General features: G+C 42.9%; 1 protein-coding gene across 1 annotated transcript in view; it reads left to right on the forward strand.

Moving 5' to 3' along the window:
• MYO3B (myosin IIIB) overlaps positions 1-14,453 on the forward strand; it is a 1,488,954-nt gene that overhangs the window by 740,234 nt on the left and 734,267 nt on the right. The window contains exon 16 of the mRNA XM_086956107.1: positions 13,768-13,847. Within this exon, the coding sequence (XP_086812233.1) occupies positions 13,768-13,847 (80 nt within the window). The remainder of the gene's footprint in view (positions 1-13,767; positions 13,848-14,453) is intronic.

Consider the following 14,453-nt stretch of genomic DNA (forward strand, 5'->3'; position numbering starts at 1 on the left):
TTCATCTCTGCTGGATACCATAAGGAGACATTGTACTTGGGGTTTGGAAAATCAACAAGAGCTGCTGCTTACTGAATTAAATGACTGGCAGGGAGCAGCACAGTGTCTCTGCCACGCAAGAAAGTATCAGTGGTATACATTTGATGACGTCATATGAGTAGATGTAACCAGGACAACTGTCAAACTAATTCAGTAGTCCAGTGTCACCAAAGGTTTTTGGAGAGCTATGAAATATCACAGAAGGACTGATGGGGACGGGTGCGTCTGCTCCAAGGTAAACTAGTGGAATTGTTCACAGTGGACTTTGCAACATACTCTCAGAAGAGAGAAATATCAAAACTGGGCATTCATAGTGCACAATGGGCACGTAGACCAGTGATCAAAACACACACAGTGTCACTTTTTATTCTGCTTTTATTCTACTATCAGCTGCAAAGATCCTACAAGGACATGCTGTTGAGCACCAAGCCATTTGCTCTCAAAATAATCCACATGTTTTGCTGGGAATACCCAAAAGTGGAATGATATAAGGAACACGATGAAAGACATTATGGAACGGTGGCTACAGCCCAGGAGTTATAAGTGGGGTTCATTACAGTCAATAGCAGCACTACAGTGAAGTAGCCATATAGATTGAGAACAAAGCCCACGACATTTGCTTTGGGCATGACCCCCCTGGTGTTGTCACTTTTTGTGCATAAAAGTACGCCTGTCCGTGAGATTCGTGCTGTGGCTTACAAGTTCTTCTTGCACTTCTACGATTCTTAACGAGAATGCAAAGTTCTCATGCTTTGCCTGTCTAGCTCAGTTTGCCCCACCACCGGTTTAATATGTCAGTGCCCACTAAATGCACACACTTGGAACAGCTATGTGGGCCATGAAATACTGTATGTCACTGTACAAACAGTCGCATAACAGAACTGGAGGGTGCTTTATTAAAATAAAATCAAAATTGTTCATTTCAGATTACAAATTTATAAAACACATACATCATTCCAACCATTCCGTTAAAACAATAATCACAAATAAAAAATCGATAGAATCATAAAAAGAAAAAATAATCACTTCCGAAAAATACTTAAAAAAATTTAAGCAAGGGTTGCAATTATAATTTCTACACAGAAGTGGACATGTGACTCGATTTAAGCTAGGCGTCTATGGAATTTGGACTCCTATAAGGTTTTTATTCAATCACCCTTTCTGCGCGGGTATGTATGATGCAGGCTGCGAGTAGGAACTTTGCCATGCTAATCACTACCACCTCCCTAGTGTTGGATTGCAATATCTTTAAGGCTGTCTAGAGAAACCATAGGCCCAGGAGTCGACACACAGGGAGAATCCATTTCTTACAAGGCTGGCTTAGAGCAGGGCACAGGAAAATGAAGAGTAGTGTCAAGACCAGAAATGCACATAGGGCTAGATTAGCTAAGATTGTAAAAGATATTAACTACAAGCCCATGTCCTGGGGTACAGGGTGTGCTGGTGTGCTCTGGAGAATAATAATGAGTTGTCTAAGGAAACAGTTCTTAGCTTCTGATAGCTCATTAGTGCAAGAGTGGCCCCACAATTCTGCCCCATATAGCGCAGATACTTTTTGCTGGGGTTAGATTCCTAGATTTCATCTTTTGGGCCATCTTGTGAATTGCCCTAGACTCTTGTTGGAGTTTGAGTGTGCTTTTAATGACCTCCGTTTTCCAACTGGAATTATTACATACTGTCTCCTCCAAGTAAACAAAATCATGTACCCGCTCAAGAGGGGATTTGTTAACCTCAGTTCTTGAGTGTAGGAGCCTCATCAAACTCAATATCATATATTTTGTTTTCGATATATTTAACTCAAGGCCTCAATCAGAGCAGAGCAGAACAGCAGAAAGCATTTAGAATTGCTTGTAGTCCACTCAAAGTTTTGGAAATGAGCAGGGTATCGTCTGTGAATAGCAAGGTTGGTATTTTTGTATGGCTATTTTTAGGGGCGTCATTGTTTGCAAAGTTTAGTGCCCCAGCCAAATTGTTGACATAAAATGCAAAAAGTGTCTGAGCTAACATGCAACCCTGGCGCACTCCCCTCCTAAATGCATCCAACATCTCCCCGTTCTTCCCATACCTGACTCTTGCGCCGTTATTCTCATGTATCCTTATAAGTATGTCTAGGATATGAGCTGGAACTCCCATTCTATCCAGAGCATCCCATGGTTTTCCTTAGGGGACCATGTCAAATGCAGAATTTAAATCTACGAAAATTACGAAAAGATTACCTTTTAACAACAAGTAAGTTGAATGATAAACAGACCAAAATCTCTCTTTTCAATATTGGTATTCATACAGCATGAAAATATTGCCTCCTTTCAATTAGAGGAAAATACTGATATGGAGCAACCTGTCAGTATAATCCACTACCTCTGCAGGCTGTTGCGAAGTCACTCTTTCTGCTACAACTGTGAAAACCTTATTCGCCTATGTGACAGTTCTTTGGCTGCACATGTCTATTGGATGCCAGTTAAAACTGACCTATTGCTAACTTATACAAGAAACGACATAAGCCCAGATTCACTAAAACTTTCACTGTTGCAAAATGATGTGAAGTAATGCAAAACAGCACACAGATATTTACTTTACAGCGCAAAGGGTATTTAGTTTTGGAAAGGTGTCCTTTTTTCAGGAAAAATACCCTTTTCTTCGGTAACTTAGTGTAAATGACATAGGTTTTCACCCAAAGCCTGATCTACTAAGATAGCTGAAGACCAGACACTGCATCAAATAACTTCTCCTTGAAGCAGGCATCAAGTAGAGACGTCTCCTTTTCTGGAAAAAACCCAACATGTTGCATGTGTGCTCATGGGGACATAGCGCACTTCCAGCGCATGAGCTCTTTCTCTGTTGTCTAGACATTGAAACTTGTACTGTAAGGGTATACTTTCAGTAGAAATCCAATGCTAGACAGCGCACACTGACCTCTGCAAGGCTGTGAGTCAGGATAGACTCCTTTGTATAGCCCCAGCACAGCGAATGACAGCATTAGCAGGCAAAACTTAATAGATATGGTTCTAAGCTGTGTTTTCCTCTTTGCACAGTGCAGTACAGCACAGCACATTTAGTTGTTTGACTGCATTGCAAGATACATGAGTAAATCTGCCCCATAATGTTTATATTGAAATGTTACCCAACTACCAGGACCACCCCACAACTTCCTTTCTTCAAACAATTCTAAAGAGATACACAGCAACTCAATTTTTATCTTAACATTCCAAAAGAAAGCTTCTTGCATTTAGATAATTTGGCCAGAGATCAGGGGCATACAACAAAGCCTTCTTCCTCATGACATTATCCCAGCTATCTGAACTATCACTCCCTGATCCACCAGGAAAAATGATTGAGAGGAGAGGCCTGCAGCCCTGTTGTCCCTTCATTTGTACTACTGACACCATACACAGTCTTGTACTATAGCTTTATAGCTTGCTGCCGAGGGATATGCCAGTTGTTAAAGGCCCTGAATCCAAATTATAGGCCCAAGCCGCAATTGAGGGCCTATAACGAGGGAGATGACCTTTAACAACTGGTATAGCCTGAGACAGAAGGGCTGTAAGGCTGTTAGAACATTCCAACCACGAAAGGTAGAATGTTCTAAATTATAAAGGGAGAAACATGGAGACAAACATTGGAATGTTGAAGCTCCGGGCTATGCCAGTCATTATAAGCCCAATGCTACTCCATTTTCTTCAGTGGAGCACTAAAAATTCCAATGTTCTAACAAATAATCTAAATTTGGTTTGATGGTTGCATTTAGCTCTACTTTTTGTAACATTCCTCTTGGTCATCGTAAATATTTCTCCCATAGGTTTGTCGGAAAGAATCAGTGTGCCTATGAGCCCATGCCCTATTGCGAATGTGGGTGCAGGGACAAACAGGTCTTAAGAGAGGCATGCTGCCAAAAAAAGGGTGATGTACTGCCAGTGCACCTCCTGACAGTCTCACTCTCATAGGGTGAGAGGGGTCCTCTCAAATATCCTCCCAGTCATCAGCTCGGTCCCCTCATTTTACCTTTTGCTTTCTTTTGCACACGGCACACACGTTAGCTAATGTTTAGATTAAGGCTGATGTTTTGCTTCACATGAGAGTAACTTGTTTTTCTACATTGCTAGACTTGCTTCGTACGCTTAGTCTGAAAAGTGAGTGCCGAGGCCTTCAAGGTTATATCAACACTGTTACTGTTGTTCGAACTGATCAGCGCATGTTCTAGCCATAACACATGTGCAGCTGTGGCCAACTCAGATACTGCAAAAAACACAGTTGATGGACAGAATGCAGAACAATGTCTTACATTCACCCCAGTACAAAGATCTGGGCCTAAATACATTGTTTTTCTGCACTCCACACCACCCTAGGTCAGACAATGGCTATATGCAAATCAGCCTTGACCCAGTGCCTCATGGGAACAGTCCAGCCCGAACTACCAAGCCATGTCTTTTCTAGACCGGAATCAAGCATCCAAGGACCAGTTTCTGGTTATCAGCATTCTTCAGCCTGGATAGCTTTACTCCAGTGATGTGGAGAGCCTGGGACTCACGTCTGAGCATACCCAGCCCACTCGGGGTGAAAATTTCAAAAAACACAGTTGATGGACAGAATGCAGAACAATGTCTTACATTCACCCCAGTACAAAGATCTGGGCCTAAATCCATCGTTTTTTTTTGCACTCCACACCACCCTAGGTCAGACAATGGCTATATGCAAATCAGCCTTGACCCTGTGCCTCATGGGAACAGTCCAGCCCGAACTACCAAGCCATGTCTTTCCTAGACCGGAATCAAGCATCCAAGGACCGGTTTCTGGCTATCAGCCTTCTTCAGCCTGGATAGCTTGACTCCAGTGATGTGGAGAGCCTGGGACTCACGTCTGAGCATACCCAGCCCACTCGGGGTGAAAATTGCAAAAAAACACAGTTGATGGACAGAATGCAGAACAATGTCTTACATTCACCCCAGTACAAAGATCTGGGCCTAAATCCATCGTTTTTCTGCACCCCACACCACCCTAGGTCAGACAATGGCTATATGCAAATCAGCCTTGACCCTGTGCCTCATGGGAACAGTCCAGCCCGAACTACCAAGCCATGTCTTTCCTAGACCGGAATCAAGCATCCAAGGACCGGTTTCTGGCTATCAGCCTTCTTCAGCCTGGATAGCTTGACTCCAGTGATGTGGAGAGCCTGGGACTCACGTCTGAGCATACCCAGCCCACTCGGGGTGAAAATTGCAAAAAAACACAGTTGATGGACAGAATGCAGAACAATGTATTACATTCACCCCAGTACAAAGATCTGGGCCTAAATCCATCGTTTTTCTGCACCCCACACCACCCTAGGTCAGACAATGGCTATATGCAAATCAGCCTTGACCCTGTGCCTCATGGGAACAGTCCAGCCCGAACTACCAAGCCATGTCTTTCCTAGACCGGAATCAAGCATCCAAGGACCGGTTTCTGGCTATCAGCCTTCTTCAACCTGGATAGCTTGACTCCAGTGATGTGGAGAGCCTGGGACTCACGTCTGAGTATACCCAGCCCACTTTGGGTGAAAATTGCAAAAAAACACAGTTGATGGACAGAATGCAGAACAATGTCTTACATTCACCCCAGTACAAAGATCTGGGCCTAAATCCATCGTTTTTGTGCACCCCACACCACCCCATGTCAGACAATGGCTATATGCAAATCAGCCTTGACCCTGTGCCTCATGGGAACAGTCCAGCCCGAACTACCAAGCCATGTCTTTCCTAGACCGGAATCAAGCATCCAAGGACCGGTTTCTGGCTATCAGCCTTCTTCAGCCTGGATAGCTTGACTACAGTGATGTGGAGAGCCTGGTACTCACGTCTGAGCATACCCAGCCCACTCGGGGTGAAAATTGCAAAAAACAAAAAACACAGTTGATGGACAGAATGCAGAACAATGTCTTACATTCACCCCAATACAAAGATCTGGGCCTAAATCCATCGTTTTTTTGCACTCCACACCACCCTAGATCAGACAATGGCTATATGCAAATCAGCCTTGACCCTGTGCCTCATGGGAACAGTCCAGCCCGAACTACCAAGCCATGTCTTTCCTAGACCGGAATCAAGCATCCAAGGACCGGTTTCTGGCTATCAGCCTTCTTCAGCCTGGATAGCTTGACTCCAGTGATGTGGAGAGCCTGGGACTCACGTCTGAGCATACCCAGCCCACTCGGGGTGAAAATTACAAAAAACACAGTCGATGGACAGAATGCAGAACAATGTCTTACATTCACCCCAGTACAAAGATCTGGGCCTAAATCCATTGTTTTTTGCACTCCACACCACCTTAGGTCAGACAATGGCTATATGCAAATCAGCCTTGACCCTGTGCCTCATGGAAACAGTCCAGCCCGAACTACCAAGCCATGTCTTTCCTAGACCGGAATCAAGCATCCAAGGACCGGTTTCTGGCTATCAGCCTTCTTCAGCCTGGATAGCTTGACTCCAGTGATGTGGAGAGCCTGGGACTCACGTCTGAGCATACCCAGCACATTCGGGGTGAAAATTGCAAGAAACACAGTTGATGGACAGAATGCAGAACAATGTCTTACATTCACCCCAGTACAAAGATCTGGGCCTAAATCCATCGTTTTTTGGACTCCACACCACCCTAGGTCAGACAATGGCTATATGCAAATCAGCCTTGACCCTGTGCCTCATGGGACCAGTCCAGCCCGAACTACCAAGCCATGTCTTTCCTAGACCGGAATCAAGCATCCAAGGACCGGTTTCTGGCTATCAGCCTTCTTCAGCCTGGATAGCTTGACCCCAGTGATGTGGAGAACCTGGGACTCACGTCTGAGTATACCCAGCCCACTCGGGGTGAAAATTGCAAAAAACACAGTTGATGGACAGAATGCAGAACAATATCTTACATTCACCCCAGTACAAACATCTCGGCCTAAATCCATCGTAGTTCGGGCTGGACTGTTCCCATGAGGCACAGGGTAAAAGCTGATTTGCATATAGCCATTGTCTGACCTAGGGTGGTGTGGAGTGCAAAAAAATGATGGACCCCTTTCTCCAGCCGCCAGATCGCCGAGATTAACTTCAGGCGATTCGATTTAAATAGGACAAGTTACCTTCCTCCACAGTGAGCAAGCCGCTATTAGGACCCCCAATTACGAGCTACGTTTTTTAAAATGAACCACTCCAGAAGGACCCAAATATAACCTATTGTGATCAATTGCCAAGACACGCAGGATTTTGTTTACAGAATACCTGATCCTACTGCAGGATAGTTACCACCACGACCATTGGATTGTCACTGTAACTGTCTATAAAATAAGAAACCAATCCGGCCATATCGGTTCGATATCCCGGTTATACCGACTCAAGCTCCTACTACCCTGTCAAGATGGATTGTTCCTCTGTCATTCCCAACTAGAGATTTCAGGCAGCTCATCAGTCCTGAAGATGATCTAAAATTATTATAGATCGAAACGTCGTCGACCCACCCAAGGAAATACCCCCCCTCCATTGTATATATTTTTGTGGTTTAGACCTTGTTGTTGTGTGACATTTTGTTTCATTTTCACTATGTTCACTTATGTCACGTTATGCACTCTGTCACTCATATGAGCACTTGAAATGCTATGATATATGCAAAAAATGAAAATAAATGAATGAGTTTATGTTTACCTACACCTTTAGCTTCCCAGCGTGAATTAATTATATGCTCCATTCTCATAAGGACCTTATTAGGCCACCCCTGAACCATTGTTCTTCTAAAATAAAAATGCACCTGAGATCACGGCGTTAAAATAAACATTTTAAACTTGCTCGTGTCTCCCTTTACTCCCTGTTCTGGACTGGTATGAGAGTATAACAAAAGAGTTTTCATGTTTCCCACCTTACCTGAGGTATCCTAAGTCGCATTTTCTGGGTTGTCTAATCATTGGTTACTTTGCTATAGGATGAAGAGCTAATGACACACTGATGCTAGTCTGGTAGGAGGTTTTGGGTACTAATGTGAGTTTTTGGCACACCCTAATTCACTGAGGTCCTGAGTCTCTGTGCACAGTTCTGTGTCTGAGCAGACGTTGGTGACAGATTGATTCCCAATGCGGACCGCAGATCAACGCTGATTACAGCAGCCCACGAGGGTGTTGCGTCCGCTCATGCAGGCGTTTCGGCCACTGTATCTCAGTTACAACAACGTTTTTGGTGGCGGGGACTGTATAAACAGACGCGTGATTATGTCCTTAAATGTGACATTTGTCAGCACATCAAGCCTTCGACTGCTTCGCGTCCGCCCCAGACACAGTTGTACATTTCCAATAAACCACTTGGTGTTCCTCTGATACTGCATATAAGTAAATCTTAGTTGCAGTTGATTCTTGCACGTGCTTTGCATGGATGCGGCCCCACCGAAGTGCTGATTCACGAACTGTCATAGGAGATTTGCGTGTCTTTGTGGGAATTTTTGCGTTTGGCACCTTCCATTCGGACCAGGGTCCAGCGTTCGCCTCTAAGGCGTACAAGGATGCCATCAGTTCATTGGAGGTCCAGGTCAAATTTTTGTCTCCATATAAACCAGAGGGTAATAGTGTTGTGGAGCGAATGAACCGTGATTTAAAGCAATTATTGACAGCTAGGGTTATAAGTACCGGCAGGACCTGGCTAGCCCATCCCAATAACGTACAGCCTGCACTTCATATTCTCCCTAGAAGGCCTCTGGGTGGGTGGACCCCATACGAGATGCTCTTTGGTATTAAAATGTTTGTACCGGACCTTGAAGGTCTAGACAAGGAGGTGGCGGCTGCCCCCTTTGACATAGATGAACATTGTACTGTAATACAGACTCTACAAGAGACGAGAGACAGTCTTGCAAAGGAAAATTTGCCCTCCACATCAGATGCTGCGTTGCAGATTCTGGTAGTTAGCTGGCTACCCCGAGTTGGAGAACTGGTCCAAGAGAAGATTGAGAACAAGAAAGAATTTGGTCCCTCATATCGAGCTCCAGTTCCTGTACTTGGCGTGTATGGCACAAGAACAGTCATTTTACCTCCACTTCCAGGTCAAAAGGAAAAAAGGTACATCTCCATTGACAATGTCAAATTACACAGAGTGGCTGATTCTTCTTAGTATGACACCTGCGGTCTCTTGTCCATCAATGCTGAGAAATTCTGTTTTGGCTCCAGCTACTAACAACAGGCCTGACGTTGCCTTCGTAATGCCTGCATTTTCAAGTCCTTTATTGAATACCCCACCTGATGCTCATCTTGATGATGCTGAGTATTCTTACCCCACAGACTTATCGATGCCCGATTTACAAACCTGTCTGGCAACTGAGTCCAGATTTTCATTTGACACTAACTTTACCACATTGAAGTCCCCTTCAAAACTTTCTGTTTTTGCAGTATGGTTTAAAAAAATGTTTTTGATTCCTCCTTGGACTTACATTTGGTTGGTGCTTTTTTCAATTTTTTTGTTTGTAAATTGGCTTTGTGATGTATTTTTCCGTTTTGTGAATGGACACTACGTTGAAGAGAGAACTGCTATTCGACTAATTAATGGAACATTGTCACCCCATTCCTCATCACACAGATTGAAGAGGGACCTGACTTTTGTAAATATTTCTGCTTGGCCCGTCTTAGATGGGATTGTATGGGATGCTGTTAAGTTTCATATTCACGGACCCACAGAGGTTATAAATGTCCCGAAAGTACTAAGAGTTTCTATGGGGGATATGATTAAACAAAATATAAGCTCTGATGATTGGAATGCTCAAGCCGTAAAGGCTTTGTTTTCAGATTTGAAATATTATGCTGCTTTTGATGCTGAGGATTTATATAAATACAAGGAGGAATATTGTTATTTATACGCAATGGGAACATTGCCCCGCTCCTTGTGAAGGCAGCTCAAATTCTCTTTTAAAGAAGTTCACTTATTTTTACTGATTTTAATCAGTCAAATCCTAATGCATTTTATTTTAAGATGACCGAAAATTCCTCTTCCAAAGTTAGACTTACCCACACAAAATTGTTATATTCTAAGTCCTTTCTTGACCAATTGGCTATTGGGGGCTACGAACTGTGGAAAGATACTATTGATCTTAAATCTGTTCGGGGTTCTAAAAGTTGGCAAGTGCAAGGCACAGAGGCTTTGCATTGTGTATGTCTCATCCCGAACCATATGTTGTTTTTGAATTCGACTATTTCACAAACCACTTGCTTTGGATTGGCTACTACTAAAAAATTAAATGCTCCTTCTTTTCCAGAATTTGAAGAGTACGCCGGTTGGAATAATAATGGCAGTATTTCTATCAGGGAATTACAGACCCTGTTGCTGAATTCTACTTTTAACATATCCAGTTTGCATCCTAAGGGTTGGTTATTGTGGCACAGAAGTGCAGATTCTTGCCGAAATCGTTTTCTGGGTTTAGCCCCCGGCTACACACATGTTAGGGTGGATCCCCGTTTTGAGAGTGACCATTCTGTAACTACCTATTTTGTAGGCAAGCTGTGTCAGAATTGGCTCAAACACTCCACTTTAGCGTCAGTTAAGCTTCATTTGTCTAAATTGACTGACGGTGTTGATCTGAATGACTTTGTCAAGGGCCCTGCTTCCTGGCGATCCAAAAGGTGGATATATGCTATTTACAACGAAGTTTGGAAACTGTCCCAGATTGAAGCTGCTTCCAGCTTAAGAGCTATAGATCAAGCGAATTTAGAAAAAGTGCTCGCAGTTGTAGATAACAGCATTAACACACTTTCTTCCAGCATTTATACATTAGATAACATTGTTTCTTCTGTTGTCAATGTTGTGCAAGAAGATGTCTCTGTTTTGTGCCATGGCCAAAATCAATTGCGTTCCATTATGCAGTGTGCGTGGACTTTACAAACGTTACAGCCAGGGAAGGGGCCTTGGGACTACATGAACACGTCCTCATTGTTTGCCCCTTTTAATTTGACTGACAAACAGCAATTTATGTCTATGAAAGATGCAACTTTTTCTGCGTTACATATTGAAAAGTTAGAACCTTTGCCTTTTTCTGTGGCGGAGACAAATTCTGCTGTGTGGCTCGTCTATTGGTTAATACCATTACCTTTTCCTGTATTCAAATTCGAAGCATGCATGAAGTATTATGCAATTGGCAGGTATGAACCTCTGGGCACCGCTATTCTCAATGAAGCTTGGTTGCTACCATTTACCTATAGGTGCCTGAGGGAGGGAAAAGAGGTTTATTTAAATGGTGAAGATTCCTCAACAACACCTGATCACTCGTTAGTGTGTAGGAACATTCAATTGCATGGCTCATGTAATCGGAATGCACCTAATTTGGCCTGTGTCTTAAAAGGTACACCAATGCCTGCTTTCACACCCACATTCACATTACTAGCAAACGGTAGTTATTTACTTTTAAGTAATGAAAATTGTTGTGGGATGCTGGCAATAATTCCTTACATCGTTACGGTCTCCCAACGTGTAGTTTGTTGTAAAAACTTAATGTTTCCTCCTCTACATGGGAAGCTGGATGTTTCATCTGGCCGTCGATTCCGACCTTAACAGCAGAGTTCAACAAGATGAGTCGAATAAGAGCTCGTTTGTCCCAGAAAGAAGTCGCCTTTATTTCGACCCGTGAAACATTTGTCCTTCACGTGGCAAACACCCGCACAGAAGTGCATGCCTTATTAAATACGGATCTGCCCCTGCATTTCAGGGAGTTAATTCACATTATCTTTAATGTTTCCTCGACCACAGGGCTGGCTCACTTTTTTAAAGTTGTTAGTAGTGGCCTTGTGACTTCTTTCCAAACTATATTCGGTGTGTTCCCAGCATTTTTTCATTCGATTTTCTCCAGCCTCTTTGGTGGATTTCCCTTGATGCTCGCTCTGGTTGCCGGAGTGCTCCTACTACTTTGTTTTTTTCAGAATGGATGCACATCCTGTGCCATGAGACGATTTGCCCCGGCTGTTGCTGCTCCGCACCCGAACGCTAGATTACTATGGGGCGCTGCCTCTGGCTACATTGAGTGCAGTTTATGGATTATCGTTTTGATTTTCCTTTTTCACATGCGTCCAACCTGTCTTTCATTGCCTGAGCTGTGATTTCGAATGGGCTCTGGATTTGTGTCTCTGCAGTACGGTGTCTCCCAACGCTGATTATGATCAACTGATGAGCCCCTTAGTTGCTCATGAATTGCTTTGTTCTGGCGGCGGGATTATGGCCTTTGCAGCGATGCATGGAGTCCTGGGACGTTGGAATATTTTTGCAGCGGCGCATGATTTTTTGGCACGCACTTATATTGATGTAAACCCGAGTTGTCCTCTGATGGTACTAGAGGCTCCGGTTATTGAGGAACATGTCTGTTCATTCCCGTTACTTAATTGGATGGCTGCAATGTTTTCGGATGAGAACAATGACTTCCTGTTGGAGGCTGTTGCAACGTTCTGTGCATATACACTGTTGGAGTGAGGTGCATTGCCTTCTCTTTCTTTTTCACAACCGACGTCATCTGCTGGACATCAGATTTTTTTTTCTCAAGCCTATTGGCTTTACTGTGCCCACAAGTGATTACTAAATTGGAATGTTTTCAAAATTCGGAGTTTGCTCTAGTTTTTCCATTATGGCAAATTTGAACTTGATTCTATCTCTCGAACTTGAACTTCCTGCTTTTCCCCCATTACTTGTCTGTGCTCTAATCAAAGGAGGGTGTAGTGGGGCTGAGCCTTGCATACATACAGTGTTAAGTTAGCATAAGCTTATTAGAGGTTTAAACGCCATTTTACCTTTTCCTTTCTTTTGCACACGGGACACACTTTAGCTAATGTTTAGAGTTAGGCTGAGTGTTTTGCTTCACATGAGAATAACTTGTTTTTCTACATTGCTAGACTTGCTTCGTAAGCTTAGTCTGAACAGTGAGTGCCGAGGCCTTCAAGGTTATATCAACACTGTTACTGTTACTGTTGTTTGAACTGATCAGTGCACGTTTTAGCCGTAACACATGTGCTGCTGTGGCCAACTCAGATACTGGCGCCTTTAATAATACACTGTGTAGGCATGATTGAACACACTTGGAGAACATTCGTATGCTGAGAGCTTGTGCAGATCTCAATGTGATACAATCCTGCTAATCCTTAGGGTATGGGGTCGCCTATTCAAGCCTACGAGACCTTCTTTAGTTATAAAATAACCTACTAGCAAGGGAGCGTGAAATATAGGTATATATTTAACCTGTTTCCATTTAGCATTATAACATGCTTTTTCCCTTTGTATTTTATGGAATAGTAACTTTGCTGACAATCTTATTTCTTATCATATGTCTGCTAAGATGCTACACCTGAGATCATGGCGTTACAATAAACATTTTAAACTTGCTTGTGACTCCCTTTACTCCCTATTCTGGACTGGTATGAGAGTATAACAAAAGAGTGTTCATGTTTCCCACCTTACCTGAGGTATCCTAAGTCGCATGTTCTGGGTTGTCTAATCATTGGTTACTTTGCTATAGGATGAAGAGCTAATGAGACACTGATGCTAGTCTGGTAGGGGATTTTGGGTACTAAGGTGAGTTTTTGGCACACCCTAATTCACTGAGGTCCTGAGTCTCTGTGCACAGTTCTGTGTCTGAGCAGAATCCCTGCAACAGCACCTTCTCTTTAATATAAGCCCGGTACACCATTTCAAAACTCTTCAACCACCTCCCTTTTGTATGTTACTTCTTTAGGTTACAATCAAATGAGAAACACGCATTCACTTGTTTTTTCAGGTAATCTGGCCCAGTCAAGAGCAAGAGTTACAGCTGCTTCCAGGTCTCTGCCACCCCAACTCAATGCAGGACGTATTAAGGTTGGTAGTTGTTCTGTTATTAAGAAACTATTTTTAAAAATAACTTTCTGTAAAACATAGTCAGATATCAGTCAATGCAAATGTCAGTAGTAAGAGTCCAGACTTATGCGGTATAAAAATGTGTATTGTTTGAAGTGATTGTGTTTTAGAGAATATTTGGAGGTATGTACAAGTTAATTAAAAGTATTATTTAGTTGTTCTTTGTGACTATGAGCTACTAAGAGTTACTTATACTTAGCGTTATATTCTAAACACACTTAAAATATTAAAGAATAATTGTTTAGCCTATTGTTAATGGTTAAAAGATAAAAATGGATTTCTGTGTATGCATTCCATTTTCAATTGTGGGATGATGCTGTACCAATATCTGTAATGTAATAATGAGGAAACAGGAAGTGGTACAAGTGTTAGCTTTATTCTCGCCAGTTTTACCATATTGTTAACCACCACCCCAGTCATATATATAACCCTTGAGGGAGCCTGGGCCCACTTACACAGTAACACTTAGTTAACTATCTTTTTGTGCGACATGAGAGGTAAGGGAAACATTTTCTTTCAGTCTCCAAATACAGTGTAACCAGTTTAGTTACGCAATAACTCAGTTTA

This window comes from Lissotriton vulgaris, chromosome 2_1 (genome assembly GCF_964263255.1).
Source record: "Lissotriton vulgaris chromosome 2_1, aLisVul1.2, whole genome shotgun sequence".
Taxonomy (NCBI): Eukaryota; Metazoa; Chordata; class Amphibia; order Caudata; family Salamandridae; genus Lissotriton; species Lissotriton vulgaris.